General features: G+C 61.7%; 2 protein-coding genes across 9 annotated transcripts in view; one reads left to right on the plus strand and one right to left on the minus strand.

Moving 5' to 3' along the window:
• Positions 1-7,910, plus strand: part of ARHGEF18 (Rho/Rac guanine nucleotide exchange factor 18) — an 89,032-nt gene extending 81,122 nt beyond the window's left edge. For 4 of the 8 annotated variants that reach the window (XM_089316258.1, XM_089316260.1, XM_089316261.1 and 1 more), the window contains 12 exons: positions 281-357; positions 883-1,061; positions 1,654-1,745; positions 2,065-2,250; positions 2,805-2,942; positions 3,195-3,319; positions 3,821-3,925; positions 4,021-4,068; positions 4,170-4,640; positions 5,118-5,436; positions 6,016-6,141; positions 6,231-7,910. In XM_089316258.1, coding sequence (XP_089172384.1) covers positions 281-357; positions 883-1,061; positions 1,654-1,745; positions 2,065-2,250; positions 2,805-2,942; positions 3,195-3,319; positions 3,821-3,925; positions 4,021-4,068; positions 4,170-4,640; positions 5,118-5,436; positions 6,016-6,141; positions 6,231-6,391 — 2,027 coding nt within the window. In that variant the 3' untranslated portion in view covers positions 6,392-7,910. The remainder of the gene's footprint in view (positions 1-280; positions 358-882; positions 1,062-1,653; positions 1,746-2,064; positions 2,251-2,804; positions 2,943-3,194; positions 3,320-3,820; positions 3,926-4,020; positions 4,069-4,169; positions 4,641-5,117; positions 5,437-6,015; positions 6,142-6,230) is intronic. The other 4 variants (XM_089316259.1, XM_070067505.2, XM_089316263.1 and 1 more) reach the window with 1 other exon arrangement.
• A 790-nt stretch (positions 7,911-8,700) lies between these two features.
• PEX11G (peroxisomal biogenesis factor 11 gamma) lies at positions 8,701-17,679 on the minus strand. The gene is made up of 5 exons (XM_002722010.6): positions 17,552-17,679; positions 15,818-16,006; positions 13,922-14,100; positions 9,630-9,689; positions 8,701-9,266 (listed from the first exon to the last, which is right to left on the minus strand). The coding sequence occupies exons 1-5, from the start codon at positions 17,609-17,611 to the stop codon at positions 9,032-9,034; spliced, it is 723 nt and encodes a 240-aa protein (XP_002722056.3). The 5' UTR covers positions 17,612-17,679; the 3' UTR covers positions 8,701-9,031.
• Between the last annotated feature and the right edge of the window lie 2,014 nt (positions 17,680-19,693).

The raw sequence follows: 19,693 nt of genomic DNA on the forward strand, positions 1-19,693 counted from the left end.
CCACAGCAGGAGGCAGGACAGAGCACTGGCGGGGAGGGTTCATGTTGGGACATCACAGCAAGAACAGCTCCAAGGCCCGGGCTTCGCTCAGAGCTCTGGAGCTGCAGGCGCTCTGGGGACGTTGGAGGGCGGCTGGTCGTTCACCGCTCACCAGCACTAAATGTGCAAACCCAGGAGGGGCCGGGTGAGGGTGAGGTCAGAGGGCACGCGCAGGGCAGGCAGGAGCGGGAGCCGGCGGCCACGCTGACTGTGACGCGTCCCCTCGTGTGCATCCCCGCAGACGTGCTCGCCGTGCTGCTGACTGACGTGCTGCTGCTGCTCCAAGAGAAGGACCAGAAATACGTCTTTGCTTCTGTGGTAGGTAGGGGCCGGGAGGGGGAGTCGGGGGCTGTGTTAGCCAAAGCGGGGCAACAGGCGTGGCTGGAACGGCACCCCCTGCGTTCTCCTGGGCCTCCCGGAACCTCCCAGATTCCAGCCTGGCAAGAGGGGAGCATTCTGGGAATAGGTGGCGGGCACTTGGCACAGGGCTTCAGACACTGCATCTCAGATCTGAGTGTCTGCTCCAAGTCCCAGCTCCTCTGCTTCCAGTGTGGCTTCCTGTTAGTGCACGCCCTGGGAGGCAGCAGGGAAGGCTCAAGTACCGGGGTCCCTGCCACCCACGTGGGAGACTCAGATTGAGTGCCACGTTCCTGGAGCTGGCTCAACCCAGCCTTAATTGTTGCAGGTATTTGAGGAGCGAACCCATGGATGGGAGCTCTGTCTCTCTGCCCTTCAAATAAATCAAATGAACAACTAAATAGAGAATTAGAGAAACGGGGTGCACAGCTCCCAGCCCTACTGCCCTCGCCTGAGGCTCACGCTGTCCCCACTGTCCCCGTCCAGGACTCGAAGCCCCCGGTCATCTCCTTACAAAAGCTCATCGTGAGAGAAGTAGCCAATGAGGAGAAGGCCATGTTTCTGATCAGCGCCTCCCTGCAAGGGCCTGAGATGTATGAGATCTACACCGGCTCCAAAGAGGACAGGAACGCCTGGATGGCCCACATCCGCAGGGCCGTCGAGAGGTGAGGGCCGGGGGCCCGAGCCTCTTCTGCCCACTGTTCTGCCCTTGGCTGTGACCTTCAGTCCCCCTCCCCCCGGGAGGCCGCTTCGCATCTCCTCTCCCTCATCTCACCTTGGAGCCTCGTCCATCTGCTTCTCTGAAACGGACAGGAGACCCCTTCCAGCTCCTTCTGACACTGCACGACCTGGGGGGTGCTGGAAAGCCCAGATGTCCCTGGCCAGGGCATGAGAAGCCAGAGAGACCCAAGCAGGAGCCTGCATTTGGGGGCCAGTCCCACTGGAGCAGGTGGTGGTGTTGTGTCCCTTCTCCCCAGCCCTGTCACCTGCATGGCTCGTGCTCTGCCCGACAGAGCACTGGGCAGCACTGCTGGCCTCTCCCGGTGGCTTGCAGCCACCCCCACCTGGCAGGTCCTCACTGCAGCCACTTCAGACCGCCCTCCGCTTGCATACTGACACCTGGCGGCCATGCCCCGTGGTGCTCTCCCTCCCACCCTTGCACCCTTTACAGGCTGAGGTGGCTGGCTCTGCAGAACCAGCATCCGCGCAGAGGCCAGCCCAGGAGGCAGTGCCACCACCTGTCCCCTGTCCCCACAGCTGTCCTGACGAGGAGGAGGGGCCCTTCAGTGAGGCTGAGGAGGACAGGAAGGCGCTGGAGGCCCGCGCTGGGAGACTCAGGGACTTCCAAGGTGAGGGTCCGGGACCTAGGCCTGCCCCCTGTGTGGCCGCAGCCCCACAGAGCCCTCCTGAGTCAGCCAGCCCTGGGCCCCTACAGCCCTGTCGGAGCTGGCCGCCAGCTGAGCTGTGTCCAGATGCTCTGTGGCAGGTTCGGGGCAGGGCTGCGGCATGAGGCTGTGATCTTGGGGGGGGGGGGGGGGCAGAGCCCCGAGCCCTGAGCCCCCTGTTCAGCTGCACCCCAGCGGTCCTCATGCAGGCAGGAGTTCAACACCTCGCTCAGGTTCAGCGGGGGTTGCCCGCTGGGCCCCTGACCCCGCCGTGCCTCTGCAGAGCGCCTGAGCCTGCAGGACCAGCTAATCTCCCGGAGCCTGGCGGAGAAGCAGCACATCTACCTAGAGATGGCCGAGCTGGCCGGCCTGGAAGACACCACTGCCCACTGCAGGGCCCTCTGTCGTGGCGGGGACCCCTCCGAGACCCTGCAGGGGGAGCAGATCCTGAGGTCCGCCATGACTGAGAGTAAGTAGGTGCCCCCCTCCTCAGAGGACCCCCAGGCTGGGCACACAGCCCAGGTGGCCATGACGTCACTCCCAGGACATATGTCTGTCTGAGGACGGGGCATGGCAGCAGGAATGACCCCCCGCCTCCCCAGATGTCTGCTAAAGCCAGGAGGTCCTCAGACATGGTCAGAGCCCTGCATTGCAGACCTAGAGCACTTTCTCTCCTGCTCAGCCACTCTCTCGTGCCCTCACCGGGCCGGGGGTCTGAACCGGCCAGGATGGGTTCCTCTGTTTGGGACGGGTGTCTCCAGTGACACCCCCAGAAAAACGCAGTCAGAGGGCTGGCTGAGAGGGCTCCCGTGAGCTGGTGCTGGGCCCAGCACCTGCGACTCGCAGGAGGTGGCTGTTGTCACCCTGCACTCTGCCTGCAGCCATCGGTCCAGGCAGAGCCCCTGGCTGCGCTGAGTTGGCCCTTGGGACAGGCAGCCCGGCCTCTGCCTGTGCTGTGGACAGGGAGCCAAACAGATGCAGCCCCTCTGCAGGGTAACCCGTTTCTCCCGGCTCCTTCCACAGTCGAGGGCATCCAGAGCCTGATCTGCGGGCGGCTGGGCGGCGCGATCAGCCAGACGGAGGACGGAGGCAGCTCTGCGGGCCTGCCCCGCAGGGCCGAGACCTTCGGGGGCTACGACAGCACGAGCAGCCCCAGCAAGAGTAGGTGCCTCCGCCCCACCAGGATGTTCCTTAGGGGCAGCTCTGAGCGTCCTCTGAGGTGTGGTTTCTCGGAGCCTTCTGGAACCCCGCCGGTGCTGTCAGTCATGGTCTGGTAGCAGCGCCCTCTGCTGGTCTCTGTGCTGCAGACGGCAGCCTGGCCTGGTTTTCCTTGCTGGGCGGGGGGGAATGAGGGTGGGGTTCCAGACCCTGCGGGAACTGAAGCACTCTCACTCCCTGGCTTGGGCTTCTCAGATGGCAGCTTTAAGAAGAAAGATAACGACCCCAGGCCACGAGACTGGCGAGGCCCCATGAGCATCCCAGACCCAAAGCTGTGCGATGGCGAGGCCCCGGGGGGCTCCGAGGATGCCCCGCAGGCGGTAGGTGGCTCCCTCTGGTGTCCAAGCCACGGGAGTTCTTGTTAATGACAGGGCCCGGCCTCATTTCTCCATCTCTGGTGAACACTGTACGGTGACTGAGAGTATACCCACCCAAATTAGCCTGCAGGCCGCTGGCCTCCCCCCAGCCCCAGGAGGGAGGCGGGGAAAGCCGAGCTCAGAGCGCTGGCCATGACGTCACCCGCAGGTGGATACCCCATACAGGGACTGCACAGGCTATGCTCGATGTGGGGAGCGCCCACCCAGTGCCCGAGGCCCACGGCTGCTCCCTCTCCCTCCATCTCAGAAGCTGCCTCTGGCTGGCTCTGCTGCTTGGGCTTGGCCTCTGTGCCCAGTGCAGACACCCAAGCCTCACTTCTGAGCCAGGCCCAGGACGGCTGGCCGGCCACCCCGCATCCATCTGGCAGATTCTCAGACTGACCCGTCAGATGACCCGCAGGGCCTGTCCCTTCTGTCTTACTGAAAGTGCCTGGGGCCTCCCAGGATCGGTCCTCTGACGCGCTTTGGGGTCTGACTCGGACGTGTTCTCAGGTGGAGGCGCCGGGCACAGAGGCTGGCCCCAGACTGCCCATCACCCTGGAGGCAGAGGTATGCGGGGCTTGGCATCCTTAGGGGGCGGGGCCTGGCATGCACTCCCCATGCGCCTTCAGGGAACCCAGCATCCATCTCTGCCCTCCCCACAGCTTGTCGAGCGCGTCCAGACGCTGTCCCAGCTGCTCCTCAGCCTCCAGGTACCCAATGGGCGTCCGGGAGGGAGCAGCCACACCTGTCCTTCCCCGGCGAGCCGGGCCAGGGTGTGGGCATGGTTCTCACCGGCCCGCCCTCTCCCCAGGCGGTCATCGCGCAGCAGGACAGCTACGTAGAGATGCAGCGGGTAGCCATCCAGGAGCGCGAGCAGCAGTTCCGGCTGCAGTCGACGCGCGGGAACATGCTGCTGGAGCAGGAGCGGCAACGCAACTTCGAGAAGCAGCGGGAGGAGCGGGCGGGCGTGGAGAAGCTGCAGAATCAGCTGCGGCAGGAGCAGCAGCGCTGGGAGCGCGAGCGCGAGCGCCAGCGGCAGGAACTGGAGCGGGCGGGCGCGCGGCTGCAGGAGCGCGAGGACGAGGCGCGGCAGCTGCGCGAGCGGCTGGACCAGGAGCGCGCCGAGCTGGAGCTGCAGCGCCAGGCCTACCAGCACGACCTGGAGCGCCTGCGCGAGGCCCAGCGCGCGGTGGAGCGGGAGCGCGAGCGCCTGGAGCTGCTGCGCAGACTCAAGAAGCAGAACACGGTTCCCGGGGCGCTGCCGCCCGAGGCGCTGGCGGAGGTGAGCGGGAGCCCAGGGGTGGAGGTGCCCGCCCAGGGGCCACGCGCGCGTTTGTGGGAGTGCATGTGTGCCGTGACTGGTAAGTGGGAGTGCACGCGGGAGCGCACGTGCAAGGCCTAGCAGTGGAAACAGCCCACGCCTGCGTGCCAGGGTTCACGTCACAGCTACTGCTCCTGATTCCAGACGCCTGCGGATGCCCCCCTCCCAAGGAGGCATCAGTGATGGCGCCAGTAGTTGGGCCAAAGCATGCCATTGCTCAGAGCCCTCAGTGAACGCCAGGGACGTGTCTTAAACAGCGGGGTGCACACGGGGCGCGTGTGTTTGCGGCCTGGTCCTGCCTGCCAGGAGCTGGGGTGCAGGTGGACAAGGTCTGGCCGTCTCAGACCAGCCTGAGGTCTCCCTATGCTGGTCAGAGACCAGCTGGCGGGCCCCCAGCAGGAATGACAGTTATGGGACGTGTGCTCTGTCACTCTATAGGCCCAGCCTCCCAGCTTCAACGGGGAAGGGCTGGAGGCGCCGGGGGCCCTGGCCAAAGCCACGGGGCCCCGGGTCAGCATGCTGGTGCCAGGCGCCGGGCCTGAGTATGTGGAGCGGCCTGAGGTGGCTCGCAGGGACAGCGCCCCAGCCGAGAGCCGGCCGGCCAAGAGCGACGTGCCCATCCAGCTGCTCAGCGCCACCAACCAGATCCAGAGGCAGACGGCCGTGCAGCAGCAGATCCCCACCAAGCTGGCCGCCTCCACCAAGGGCAGCAAGGACAAGAGCAAGAGCAGGGGCTCCCAGCGCTGGGAGAGCGCAGGTGAGCCCAGCCCTGCAGCTGCCGCTGGCCCTGGGGCGGTGGCTGCTCTCCCAGGTGCCCCTGGACTGGGAGGTCTGGCTGTGGGCGGTGCCCAGGGATGGCAGGAAGGCAGGGCTGCAGCGGAGGGCCTGAGGAGCGAAGCTGGAAATACAGAGCCCCTCTGTGCTTAGTTCTCAAATGGCTGGGGGGTGGGGGGCTGGCGGAGCCCCAGAAGGGTCTCAGCCAGAAATCAGAGCACCCTGGTCACTTGGGACCATGCAGCTGGGGACTCTTCCCGTGTCCCCATTCCACAGGGGGACACTGAGGCCAGAGCAGCCACGGCCGCTGCCCTCAGACCCCTGTGCAGCGAGCTCAGATGCCCAGCAGGGGTACTGGGTGACAGCCCGAGGTGCCTGTGGCCGCGGGGACACAAGGGTCATGGGGAGGGGATGTATCCTGAGCTGCCACACCCCGGTTTCAGATGTTGAGTGACCCCAGGGGCCCTTCCTGGGTCCCTGCAGGGAGTGTGGGGTAGAGAAGGCCGGCAGCCGCTCCGCCCCAGCTCCCTGGAACAAGGCCCACCCACCCTTCTTCTTGCAGCCTCCTTCGACCTGAAGCAGCAGCTGCTTCTCAACAAGTTCATGGGCAAGGAGGAGAACACCGCACGGAGCCGCCGCTCACTCAGCCCCATCCTGCTCAGCAGCCAGGGCTCCGCGTCCCCCACAGGTGAGCCCAGCCTCTACCCCACCCAGGGCTGGCGTGACCACCTGCAGCACCCAGTGGCTGCTGACGTCCCTGGCCCCTGTCCCCTCCAGACTCCAGCTTCCCGGCCCCGAGCCCGACCCTGGCCGACGTGACCCCCGAGGGCTTCTCGCCAAAGGCAGGGGGCCCATCCTTCCCAGTCCCCTCGCCACTGCCGGCCACGCCACTCAGCGCCAAGGAGGAAGCCAGCAAGGAAGACGTCATTTTCTTCTGAAGAGTGTGGCGTGAGGCGTACGCCCCTCTCCCTGCCCTGCCATTCCCCTGTGCCCTCGGGGGACCTCCGAGGGGTGGCCTGCCCACCCAGCTGCCCCTCCCCTCCCAAGTTCGCCCTGGACGACCGCCTGGCTGAGTGGGCTGTTGGTGCTCCGATCGCATGTCCTGGCAACTTTCTCCACCTAGGTTTCTTTTTTTATAAAAAGGAAAGTTTTTAATCGAAAGTTGGACCTGAGCTAAGCCAAGAAGCTGCTTTCGGCCACAGCACCCCCCTTCAGGTGGGGGAGAGGTGGAGCCAGGCTATGTGTCCACGCAGCGAGGGACAGTGCATGTTCCACAAGGCACCCGAGGGCAGGCCAGACCTCAGCCTAGAGAGCTGCTGGCCGCAGCATGGCTTCACGGCCACCAGGAGCCGCTGGAGCCAATCACCAGGGCACCACATGGGGCTGGTGGCATTGGCCAGACACCCACACAGGTTCACGGAGAACCTCGACACGGATGGGACACCTCCTGCCCGGGGACAAGAACCGGGGGCACGTCTGGAGCTGTGGTGGGCAGACCTCATGCTTCACCCAGAGCCACCACCCTGGGGAAGAGGGTCCTGCACCCCCATGGACTGAGCAGGTCTTCCCGGGGCTGCTGGGAGAAAGCCCCTAGTGGCAGGGTGGTGGGGAGGAAGCACCTTGAGACGATGGCCTGACTCCCCTGAAGGAGCTGGGTAGTGGTCCCGGACTGGTCGGATCCAGAGCCAGCTCTGCCCAGGGCAGAGCAGGGGGCAACAGGCATCGGCAAGAGGGTCCTGGACTGGCCATACTGTGGCCCCTGGCAGGGCCAGGCTGCTGAACCCAGCAGCTGGGGACCGCAGGCCTTCTCCCAGCATCTCCTGCCTCCTGTGATGCCCTACAGGGATGTTCCCACCAGCTGGGGCCAGGTGAGCACAGGGGCAAAGTGCTCACCTGAACATCTGACCCAGTGGCCATGACACCTGATGGGTGCTGCAGGCCCCGGAGGGATGGCCAGGTGCGGGTGCTGGCCTTGGTGGCAGCACGGTGACAGGTGCTGAGCGCAGCAGTTCTCAATGTCCTGAGGCCAGCAAGTGGCGTCCCCATCCCGGGTCCTTTCCCATTGCCAGCACGCTCCATCCGGTGCCCTGGGCATCCCCACCGGCCCGCAGACCCTGTCCGTGCCATGTTTGTAACAGTGTTTTGTATTTTTGTACTGAGAAGTATTGGAGCACTTTAGAAAAGCTGACTTAGGAGTTCCCACCCCCTCCCCCAGGCTCGGCTCCGCCATGCGTGGTCCAGCAGCACCGCGCACCCCTCTTCTGTCGCCAGCACCCCTCAGTCACTCCTGGGGGTGCCCCGTGTCGGTGACATCAACAGCCGAGCCAGTGTGCGCGTCCCCGTGAGCTGTGGCCCTGACCGTAGTCGGCCTGATCCTTCCGTCTCCTCCCCGTGGGCTGTCTGGGAACCACCTTAGAGCTTCAGACCCGATTCTAGCAATAAAGGTGTCTCAGTGGAGCTCCGGCTGCCGCGCGCTTTCTCGGGTTGTGTCTGCAGAGGCTCCCATGCCCCACCTCTCTGACACCCGTGCTCCTGGGTGTGGCCCAACATGTTAGAGGAGCCCCGGGGCTGCTGACCCCGGCGCCCATATGAGATGCTGGCACTGCAGGCTGGGGCTTTACCCACTATGCCACAGCACTGCCCCACCCTGAGATAGTCTGACCAGGTGTTCCGTGGCTTCTCCCCCTGCCTTACAGTAGTTGGCTGGCTGAGTCTCCAGATGGGTAGTTGGGTGCCCCTTATCTTCCCAGGGGCAGCTGGGGCAGGTGTGCACGGCCCTCTCTAATGAAGGGAAGGCGGAGACTTAGGGAGCCCGACCTGCCCATCCTGGGCAGGGTCTCCTGCACCACAAGTATTCACAGCTCCCCCATGTCTGTAAACAGAATACGCGCGGGCCCATGTGAGGCTCCTGCAGCATGAATGGCACAGCCACAACTCAGCGCCTGGGTCTGAGACACAGGTGGCGCCAGGCATGCGTAAGATTCTCTCCATGCCCAGGAGGAGGCGTGGCCAGGGCATGGCCTGGTGGGATGATGGAGTGTGGGAGTGGGGAACGCCCCGGTGGCTGAAGGCTGCTCAGGATCAATGGGCAGCACTTGTTGGGAGACAGGACCCACCAGGAAAAGTGTTCCAGAAGGCAGACTGGGCAAGTAGGGTTTCTTGCAGAGGCTGGGTCCCCATGTAGTGGGCCAGTGGGATGCTGGCGAGCGGCCTGCAGCCACCAGTATAATAATCTCTCACACCAGGGCCCAGCACCAGCACCGAGATATTTAATTGCTTTCCATTTCGGCGTCTGCTCTCCTTCCCATTACTGGATGTGAGAGGGCAGCCAGCAGCCCAGGGTGGCCTTGACCAGCACTGCCAGGGCCCAGGAGTCCAGGGGCCCATCCCTGGGGTCTTGAGAGAGGGCTCCCCCTCTGGGACCTGGGGAGCCCCTTGCCAGCCCCTCTTCCCGCCCCAGCCACGGGCTTGCTCCTCAGGCTGCTTATCCAGAGACACAGTCCCCGGCCTGGCGTTGCCTGCGTCGGGGGAAGGGCTCCTCCACCAGTCCCAGCTCGTCCACACGCTCCTCATCCGCGTCAGGGGCTGGCAGCATCTGCCTGGCCACCAGCCCGGGCTGCCTGGTAGACGCTGAGCAGGGAGGAGATGGTGCCCATGAGGCCCACCAGCCACGGGGGGAAGCGGCCGGCCCACAGGACGCCCGGTGGCAGCCAGTGCACGGCGTTGGCCAGGTCCGCCAGGTTGCTGAGGGCTGTGAGCGCCTCGGACCGCATCTGTGCCTCCATGGCCCGCCGCTTGCTGCGGGGCAGCCGGCTGCAGGGGCAGAGGGCGTGGATGAGACTCGGGCAGGGGAGGGCTGGCAGGGTTCGAGGGGGATCCAGTCTCTGTCACGCCCCCCAGGGGGAGCCCACAGTGTGAACCAGGAATGAAAGTCTCCCATCCACACCTCAGTACTCCCCCACGCCCCACGACCCAGCCCCACAGGAGGAAGCAGGAGAATGGCCTTGTCCTTGGGAAACCGGCGGGAGTGTGGCCGGGCAGGCTCAGGCCTGGCGTCCCAGAGCGTGCCTCGGTTTCCCCATCTGTGAAAAGCACTGCCTCGTGCCCTGAGACTGCAAGGGTCTGCATGGGGGTGGGCTCTGAGCGCTGCCCCGTGGGGTGGACACCAAGACATACCTGGTGAAGGCCGTGGGGCTCTGCAGCCTCCGTCTCAGCCTCTGCACCGTCCACAGGGCCCTGGGACATCAGAGATGAGAGGAACTCTGCTGGGGCAGCGGGAGACCCAGGGTAGCTGCCCAGTGCCTCCCCGCCCCGGGAGGGGGCTGTCCCTGCCACCTGCGGCCACAGGCTCCTGTGGCATCTGGTTCCCTCCTCACGGCTCCATGCCCTCCTGGAGGGAGCTCTGCTAGCACAGCCCCGGGGCAGGAGGACCTGGTGCCTCTGCCAACCGCTGGCCGAGGGCCTCACAGCCTGGTGGGGTGGCTGTGGACACCAGGACATGGAGCTGGCCTCTGGCTGTTTACACAGCCTGAGAAGCTGGAACCCTCTCTGCGCCTGGGCCCCCAGGGCTCTCACTGTGTGGTGGACAGGCCAGTCAGAGTGCCTGGCAGCACTTATGCCTGGAGGTGAGGGACAGAGTCCCAGCTGTGGGCCCTGCTGTGCCTCCTGGGGACTTGGGCCAGGTGTGGCACCCACCCAGGCTGCTCCAACAGGCGCCTGCACCCTGGAGCCCAGGCCATGGCAATGTGGCTGTGAGTGTGCAGGTTCCTGCAGCCACTGTGTACTCAGGCATGTCCCACAGGGTGGAGGATGGGCCGTAGCTGAGGCACTTGGGAGCTAGGGTACAATGTCCATTCACAGACCCCTGTCCCCTGGGTGCCTGGCCCGGGCATCTGCATGTTCCCTGGGGCCCCGAGGAGGATCCAGATCCAGGGGAAAGATGGAAGCCTGGCCACTCTGCAGATGAGCAGAACCACAGGCAGGCCCCAGGGACCTGAGGGCAGTGACAACTCTGGACGGCCCTGTCTTAGGGGACGCCTGTCACTGAACTTGGGTTACATGGGTCCAAGCGGGGCTGAATGGTGACACTGGGGGGTCACCAAGGAGAACCACTGCATGCCCCTGCTGGGAGATGCCCAGCAGGAGAGCCTGGGGGGGCTCTGTACTTGGGGCCAACTTTGCTGCAAAGCTAAAACTGCTCTCAAAAATAATGCTTGTTAAAAAGGGGTGGGGCAAGGCCGGCGCCGCGGCTCACTAGGCTAATCCTCCGCCTAGCGGCGCCGGCATACCGGGTTCTAGTCCCGGTCGGGGCGCCGGATTCTGTCCCGGTTGTCCCTCTTCCAGGCCAGCCCTCTGCTGTGGCCAGGGAGTGCAGTGGAGGATGGCCCAGGTGCTTGGGCCCTGCACCCCATGGGAGACCAGGAAAAGCACCTGGCTCCTGGCTCCTGCCATCGGATCAGCGCGGTGCGCCGGCCGCAACGCGCCGGCCGCGGCAGCCATTGGAGGGTGAACCAACGGCAAAGGAAGACCTTTCTCTCTGTCTCTCTCTCTCTCTCTCTCACTGTCCACTCTGCCTGTCAAAAAAAAAAAGGGGGGGGGGGCAGTGCTCTGGCATAGCGGGTAAAGCCGCCGCCTGCAATGCCAGCATCCCATGGACACTGGTTCGTGTCCTGGCTGCTCCATTTATGAGCCAGCTCTCTGCTATGGCCTGGGAAGGCTGTGGAGGATGGCTCAAGTGCTTGGGTCCCTACACCGTGTGGGAGATCCAGAGGAGGTTCCTGGCTCCTGTCTGAATCAGCGCAGCTTCAGCCGTCGTGGCCAGTTGGGGAGTGAACCAGCGGATGGAAGACCTTTCTCTGTGTGTAATTCTGATTTCCAGGTAAATAAATAAATCTTTAAAAAAGAAAGAAAGAAAGAAAAATGGAACCCAGGCTGTCCCTGAAACAGGAACAAGGAGTCTTTTGGGGGAGCTCAAGGTCAGGAGGACCCTAAAGAAGGCTCACAGCGAGAGGCTGTGAGCCGTGGCCTCCCTGTGAGCTGCAGCCCCAGTGGTGACAGAGAAGCAGGACGACCCCTGGGGACCGCTGGGATCAGGAGATGAGGACACCGGGAACCGGGTAGAGGGTGGTGCAGTGCAAGACCGCGGGCGAGGAGAGGACAGCGCAGGGCAAGGCTGGAACATGCGGCCAGACACCCAGGGGACCTCACCCAGCAGTAAGATGAGGAAGTGTCGCCACCCACACCAAAGTGGGCGGAGCTGGAGAACATCATGTTAAGTGGAACAAGCCAAGCCCCACTGCCTGCTCTTGGTCATCGATCTGACTTAAAACAGTGATCAGCGGAGGCCGGGAGGGGAGCAGGAGGCAGGACAGCAGGTGCCCAGGCACAGGAGAGGGCTCAGCCCTGCTGTCCTGCAGCGCAGGAGGTGGCAGAGCCCACAGGAAACCAGTCCATATTTTATGAAGAACAGAGAGGAGCTCGAAGGCTGCAGATGGGAAGAAATGATAAGCAGACGGCCTGCGTGTGCTGGGGACGCGCTGTGCAGTAACTGCATTTATCAGACGGGGGGGGGGGGGGGGAGCAGCCAAAAGGAGAGGAAGAAGAACCCACCAGAGCCCAAACACTGGGGTCTGAGTCTTTTACTTAGGGTGTGTGCATGTCCAGACAGTCCACACCATGCATGGCATGAGGGAACCTGCGTGGGGTAGCCAGGTGGGGGTGGGGTCTGCATGTCCCATACCATCCACACTGTGTGTGGCATTGGGGCAGCCAGGGTGGGGTGGGGTCTGCACGCTCCATACCGTCCACACTGTGCATGACACTGGGGCAGCCGGGGTGGGGTCTGCATGGCACAAAGGCACCTGTGCGGGGCAGTTGGGGGTCTGGGAGACAGGAATTACTGAAAGGCAGTGCCTCACCTGGGACAAGGGACAGCACACTCAGCTGTGTCCCCCAGGGGAGGGGTTCCATGCCAGGGATCTGAGAGAATTCTGAGGCCTTTCTCTGCCTTGGGTTTTCTTTTTTTCCTAAGGATTCGTTTATTTATTGGAAAGGCAGGACTATAGAGAGAGGAAGAGACATGGCCATCTTCCATCTGCTGGTTCACTTTCTGATTGGCTGTAACAGCCAAGGCTGGCCAGGTTAAGGCCAGGAGACCAGAGTTTCGTCTGGGTGATAGGCCCACGCACCAGGACCATCTTCTGCCTTCCCAGGTGCGTTAACAGGAAGCAGGACTGGAAGTAGAGCAGCTGGGACTTGAACCAGTGCCCTGATGTGGGATGTGGTTTTCACATGTGAAGGCGTAATCAACCTACTGCACCCCAAATGCCATTGGGTCTCCTGGGGTGGGGATTCTGAACAAACCAGCTGAGCAAATTTGCCAAGAGGAAACTGGGAGAAAACCGTCCCTGCCAAGTTCTGGAAACCAGGTGGCTTGGGGAAGCATGCAGCGAGTCAGGAAGGTGCTGTTTTCTTCGGGGATGTGTGGAATGACGCCCTCACGGGCTACTTCCCTGCAGGCCCTGGAGTTAGTTCTCCCTGGACCTGGCCGGCAGGATCTCGCCCCCAGCCCTGATGACATCCACGCGCCAATCCCCAGGCCCTGGGAGGGTGGCACCTTACGCGACAAAGCGGCCTCTGCAGGGGCAGGTGTCGCTACCATTTGGATACTCCCTCCCCCTCCTGGAGGGTCTGGAATTAAGTCCTGGGTCTGCTTCCAATCCAGCTTCCTGCTGATGCTCCTCCTGGGAGGCAGCGGTGGCAGCTCAAGTATTTGGGTCCCTGCCGCCCATGCCAGAGACCCAGACTGAGCTCCAGGCTCCTGGCTTCAGGCTGGTGCAGCCCTGGGTATTACAGGCATTTGAGGAGTGAACCAGTGGATGGACGATTTCTCTCTCTCTCTCTCTCTCTCTCTCTCTCTCTCTCTCTTTTTTCTTTCTCTTTCTCTTTCTCTCCCCCCCCCCTTCAAATAAATAAATAAATAAGAAGCTTTGCCAATGTGATTAAGTCTGAGACTGAGATTGTCCTGGCTTGTCAGGGTGGCTCAAGGTCACCACGAGGGCCCTTACAAGAGGGAGGCAGGCACGTCAGTCAGAGAAAGAGCTGTGATGACGGAAGCAGAAATCAGTGATGCACGCAAGATGACAGAGGCAGGGGCCGGAGCCGAGGGTCGCAGCGCCTCTGGAAGCTGGGACCGAGATTGTCCCCTGGACCCTGGACCCTCCACCAAGGAGCAGCCTGCCTGCACCTGGCCAGACTTCCAACCTGTACATCCTGAAGACCATAACCCGTGTGGCTTGAGGACGCTGAGACTGTGGCCATGGTGACACCCGTGATGGGACACAGCAGGCTCACAGCTAAAGGAGGAAGACGGGGAATCCAGGGCCCATGTGCCCCACCCCAGCTTAACCCAGGCAACCCACCGGTGCCCCTGCAGCCCTGTTCAGGAGAACAGGACGTCAGGTGCTTACCTGGCGACGCCCAGGAGGAGGGAGAGGCCCCAGAGGGTGGTGCTCAGAGTCCACCAGCGGGCAGAGTCCACACGGAGGACCTTGGCGTCAGCCGCCCAGGCAAGGTGCTCGCAGGGGTAGTAGAGTTGGTCGGCCATGTTGCCCAGGACAGACACCCAGCGGACAAAGACGTCCTCCTCCTGCGGGATGGGGAGAGGGCGTGGGCCTGAGGCCGGACCCACCCTGCCCATCTGGGATGCTGCCAACAAGATTCCTCCCAGCCACCTGTCCCCTGGCCAGCAGCTACAGGAGGAGCAAGGCGCCGGGGGGAGGGGGGCTGGGGGGTCCCCCACCAGCCAAGTTCCGTCTCCACAGAGTGGTCCTCCGTGCCCACTGGGTGCAACAGCAGGTGCACAGTGGTATCCCCCAGAGCTTCAAAAATACCATGCCCTGTTGCAGCCCCAAGACTCTGCCTCCCATGCTCAGGGCTGGGCCTCGGCACTAGGATTTATTTTGGGACCCAGGTCATCATCCCTGTGTTACAAGCAGTCTGGGGATGCCTGGAGGAAGCCACCTGCCCCATGCAGGCAGGCACGGGTGGCCTCAGCCCACAGAAGTGCAGAGTCCACATGGGCTCCTGGCCTGCACAGTGCCACACCCTCTGTCCCTGAGTTCTGAATGATATCCTGTGTTCAGCTAGACCGGGCTGGTGTGGCCACAGGAGTGTCATCCCCTGGAAGACAGGATGGCCCCAGGTGGGGACACAGAACTGGCTGCAGCGTGGTTCTCACAGCAACATCTTAGACATAACCGTCCACCGGGGACTGGGTGAATAACTCACCATCTGCCTTTGCGACCGACTACTGTGTGCTGTAAAGAAGGGGCAGGCGCCTGGCCTGGCGGTTAAGCTCATGGTCAGGACACCCGAATCCCGTGTCAGAGCGCCTAGCTTCCAGTGCTGGCTCTGCTCCTGGTCCAGCTTCCTGCTGGTGCACACGTGGCAGACAGCATGTGGCTGTCACACATGGCTCAAGTCACCAGGGCCCTGGCACCCACCTAAGAGACCCACACTGAGCTCCTGGCTCTGGGCCTCAGCTTCCGGCCAGCCCAGCTCCAGTCGCTGTGGACGTCTGGGAAGTGAACCAGGGGTAGAAGCTCCCCTGTTTGTGTCCCTGTCTTGCTCTGTCTCTCAATGCCTGTTGAGTAAGTTTTGCTTTTTGTTTTTGTTTTTGTTTGAATTTTTAAGAAGAGAAGGAGCTCTTTATGGACCGATAAGGAATGATGCCCAAGTTGTTCCATGACATGAGAAAAGCAAGCCGCGGCAGCGTACATGGAAGAATGCCGACTTAGGGAACTGGGTGCGTTGCCTGTCCAGGCACCAGGGAGCTCAGGAAGCAGACACAGATGCTGCCCTGGTGGCTGCCTCTGCGAGGAAAATTGGGGGCGCAGAAGATCAGGAAGGGAGCAGACACATACTGTATCCTCTGGAACACACTAGCTACTTTTTAAAAATTCAAAGCCAATCAGAACATCTGCTCACCTCAAAAAAGGAAACGATACAACGTAAAGTGTCCTGGGGCAGGCATTTGGCACAGGGGAAGATGCCGCTGGAGGCAGCCACATCCCACATCAGAGTCCTGGCTTCCCTTCTGACCCCAGCTCCCTGCTAGTGTGCACCCTGGGTGGCCGCAGGTGATGGCTCCAGGACGTGGGCCCCTCCCACTCACATGGGAGACCTGCAGCGAGCTGCCAGTTCCCAGGCTGCAGCCCGGCCCAGCCCTGGCTAGTGTAGGCGTTTGGGGAGCGAAGCAGTGGGTGGAAGCTCTCTTTCAAACACATACATTGTATATATACACTGCAACAGATGGGCTCCCTGAGGCCCGCACCCCTCTCCCGGCAGCCCCCGGGGACCGTTACCTCTGGCCCCAGGCCGTACTGCTTAGTGTAGACGAACATGGCCAGGTCGTCAAAGAGCCGCAGGACAGTCCTGCAGTGGCTGAGCTGGGCCGACACCGCCAGCAGGCGCGTCCCCACCTCCGACTGGGTGGGACAGCGTTCCACCAGGATGCCGCCAACCAGCTGGCAGCAGTACCCCAGCGTCCGGATCTGTGGGGAACCAGAAGCAGTGAGCACAGTGGAGCTGAGCTGCGTCACCTTCGACCCAGCCGTGGGCCATGCTGGCCTGCATCTGTGCCCGATTCTGAACCCAGGGGCCACGTTGTGAATAGCAGGTGAAGCTGCCCCTTGCAGTGCATCCCAGAGTGCAGCACTGGGTTCGAGTTTTGGCTGCTCTGCTTCTGATCCAGCTCCCTGCTAATATGCCTGGGGAAGCAGCCAGTGATGGCCCAAGAGCTTGTGTCCCTGCCACTCCTGTAGGAGACCCAGATGGAGATCCTGGCTCTTGGCTCTGCCTGCCCCAGACCCAGCAGTATTAATTACATCTTAAAAGATTCTAGGGGCTGGCGATGTGGTGTACCGGATAAAGCCACCGCCTGCGGCGCTGGCATCCCATATGGGCGCCGGTTCTAGTCTCAGCTGCTCCTCTTCCAATCCAGCTCTCTGCTGTGGCCTGGGAAAGCAATAGAAGATGGCCCAACTCCTTGGGCTCCTGCACCTGTGTGGGAGACCTAAAAGAAGCTCCTGGCTCTTGGCTTCAGATCGGCACAGCTCTGGCCATTGCAGCCAATTGGGGAGTGAACCAGCGAATGGAAGACCTCTCTCTCTCTCTGCCTCTCCTCCTCTCTGCGTAACTCTGCCTTTCAAATAATTACATCTTTAAAAAAAAGATTCTAAATTCGTAACCTTCCAATAGAAGCTGAAAGATGGAAAAGATTCTCGTGGGACAAACGGGCCCGAAAGGCAACCTAGGGAAGTCCAGCAGGACTGCTGCCCCATGTGACAGAGGCACAGTCTCTGGGGACAGATGTGACAGGGACAAGGAATACAAATCGGGTTCCCAGAGTCTCCTTTCCCAGCAGGCAGGGGCTGGGGGCTGAAATGCCTATTTGCATCCACCTCGTGGGACCTAAGCCCTCAGCTGGACTGCGGGCTGGGAGCAAAGGTTGCCTTGCGTGGCATTAGTGACCAGGAGGCCGCCCGGTAGGTGACGTGCAGCATTGTGCTAAGCTCCGATTCCCGTCTTGAACGACTGCCTGCCTGTGCTTTTCAGAAATCGCTGGGTCTTGCTGTCTTATTTGTATTTGTGCTTACAGCTCCCTTCCTGTGGCAGAACACTACCATCCAGCCTGGGGGGAGACTGGTTAAAACCTCCAGCACCACAGAGAGACGGGAGGAAGGCACACGCCACAGACGCCGGTTCGATCCCCTGCTAATGCGCCTGGGAAGGCAGCTGAGGACGGCACCGGCCCCGGGTGCCGGGGTCCTTGTCACTCACACGGGAACCCGGATGGAGCTCCCGGCTCCCCGCCCCCGGCCCAGCCCCGGCTGTCGCAGCCATTTGGGGCACCAGGCGGCAGATGGGAGCTCTCCGTCTCCCCCTCTTGCCCTTCAAATAAGTTAAACAGCAAAGAGGAAAACTTTTTGAAAACTCTGGGATGTGGCTGGCTTGGAACCGTTCAAGGTCGAACAGCCCCCTCCCTGGCCTCAGGGTCCCCATCGCTGGGCTCTGGTCGCACTCCGCCCCGGCCTCACCAGGCGGTCCCGGCCCCTGTACGACTCCAGCGCCGCCGCCACCTTGCTCAGCGCCGCCATGGCAACTCCGCCGTGACGTCACCGCGCCGGCGGGCGGGGCCGCGCCGCTTCTGGGGCGGGCGCTGACGGCGCGCGGGCTCTGCGCAGGCGCGGCGTGGCCCTTGGGGTCCGTTCTGGGGTTTCGCGGGTAGCGAGCGGGAGGCGGCTGCGTGGGCGCTCCCCGGGACCGGGCGCCTCCCACGGCGGCTCGACCTGTCCCCACAAGGGCATGGTCCGTATTACCAGCTCCTGGCTCTGCACCAGTGCGAGGGCTCAGGCCGGGGGTCGCCCTTCCCTCTCCTTGCCCTCTGTGTTGTCCCCTCCCAACCCACCCCCGTCTGCACCGGGCTGTATCAGGTCCCAACAGCGTCTTTAGACCTGAAGTAAGCGTGCAGATCGTTCTGGAAGAACAGATAACTGGACCAAGGGTGACTGGGGAGGAGTTTCACCTTTAAGCCATTTTGTGGCTCTTTTAAGATTGTGCAAGATTTTTCTCTTCCCCAAAATTCAAAGATTTTTCAAAATTGAGCACTCCTTCCCTTTTCAGTTTTTTAATTTTTTAAAAAAATTTTATTTGTTTTATTTGAAAGAGGAAGAGATCTTCCATTTGCTGGTTCACTCCCCAAATGACCACAGGGGCAGAAGCTGGGCTGATCTGAAGCCAGGAGCTTCAACTGGATCTGCCACGTGGGTGCAGGAGCCCAGGTACTTGGACCATCTTCTGATCCTACCCTGCTGCATTAGTAGAGAGCTGGATTGGAAGCAAAGCGGTTGGAACTCCAATCAGTGCCCCAGAATGAGGTGCCAGTGTTGCAACCAGTGGCTTAACCTGCTGTGCCACCAGGTCAGCCCTGTTTTTTTTATTAAGGTAAAAGTCACATGGCATGAAATTCACTTTTTTTTTTTTTTTTTGAAGATGTATTTGAAAAGCAGAGTTAGAGAGAGGTGGAGGGAGGAGACAGACAGGTTTTCCCACATGGGTGCAGGGTTCCAAGCACTTGAGCCATCTTCCACTGCTTTCCCAGGTGCATTAGCAGGGAGCTGGATCAAAGTGGAGCAGTCAGGACTTGAAGCAGTGCCCATATGGGATGCTGGCACTGCAGGCAGTAGCTTAACCTGCTATGCCACAATGCAAACCCCAAAATTCACCGTTTTTAAATGGTTCAGAGTGGGCATTTGACCTAGGGACCTGGGTCCCTAGGTTTGAGTCCACTGGTTCACTCACCAAATGCCTGCAACAGCTGGGACTGGGCCAGGTGGAAGCCCAGACCCAGGCACTCCATCTGAGTCTCCCACTTGGGTGCAGGGACCCAAGCACTTGGGCCATCATCCACTGCCTCCCAGACACATTAGCAGGGAGCTGGATTAGAAGTGCAGAGAAGGAGCCCCCGCTGTGGCGTAGTGGGCTAAGCCTCTGCCTGTGGCTATCCTATATGGCCGCCAATTCTAGTCCCGGCTGCTCTTCTTCTGATCCAGCTCTCTGCTGTGGCCTGAGAAAGCAGTAGAAGACAGTCCAAGTGCTTGGATCCCTGCACCGGTGTGGGAGACCCAGAAGAAGCTCCTGGCTCCTAGTTTTGGATTGGCCCAGTTCAGGTCATTGTAGCCATTTAGGGAGTGAACCAGCAGATGGAAGACTCTCTCTCTCTCTCTCTCTCTCTCTCTTGGTCAAAATTATTTATTTGAAAGGCAGAGAGAGTGAGAGAGAGAGCTTTCATCCACTGATTCACTCCCCACAATGGGCTGTGTTGGACCAGGCTAAAGCCAGGAGCCTGGAACTCCATCTGTTTCCTACATGGGTGGCGGGGATCCAAGAACTTGAGGCATCTTCCACTGCTTTCCCAGGTGCGTTAGCAGGGAGCTGGATCAGCAGCAGAACAGCTAGGACTTGAACCAGCGCTCCCAAATGGGATGCCAACATTGCAGCAGCTTGACCCCCCTCTGCCACAACCCAGTATTTCCTATAAAGGCAGCCACACAGGATGTGACTGTTCGTGTTTGGTTTCTCACACGTCCCAGGTTCATCCAGGTTGCAGCATGGGTCAGCATCTCGCTCCTGTGTAGCTGAGTCCCAGTTCCTTGTGTGGAAGGACCCCGCTTTGCTTA

This window comes from Oryctolagus cuniculus, chromosome 16, assembly GCF_051225735.1.
Source record: "Oryctolagus cuniculus isolate XC-2025 breed Fujian yellow rabbit chromosome 16, ASM5122573v1, whole genome shotgun sequence".
In the NCBI taxonomy this organism is placed as follows: domain Eukaryota; kingdom Metazoa; phylum Chordata; class Mammalia; order Lagomorpha; family Leporidae; genus Oryctolagus; species Oryctolagus cuniculus.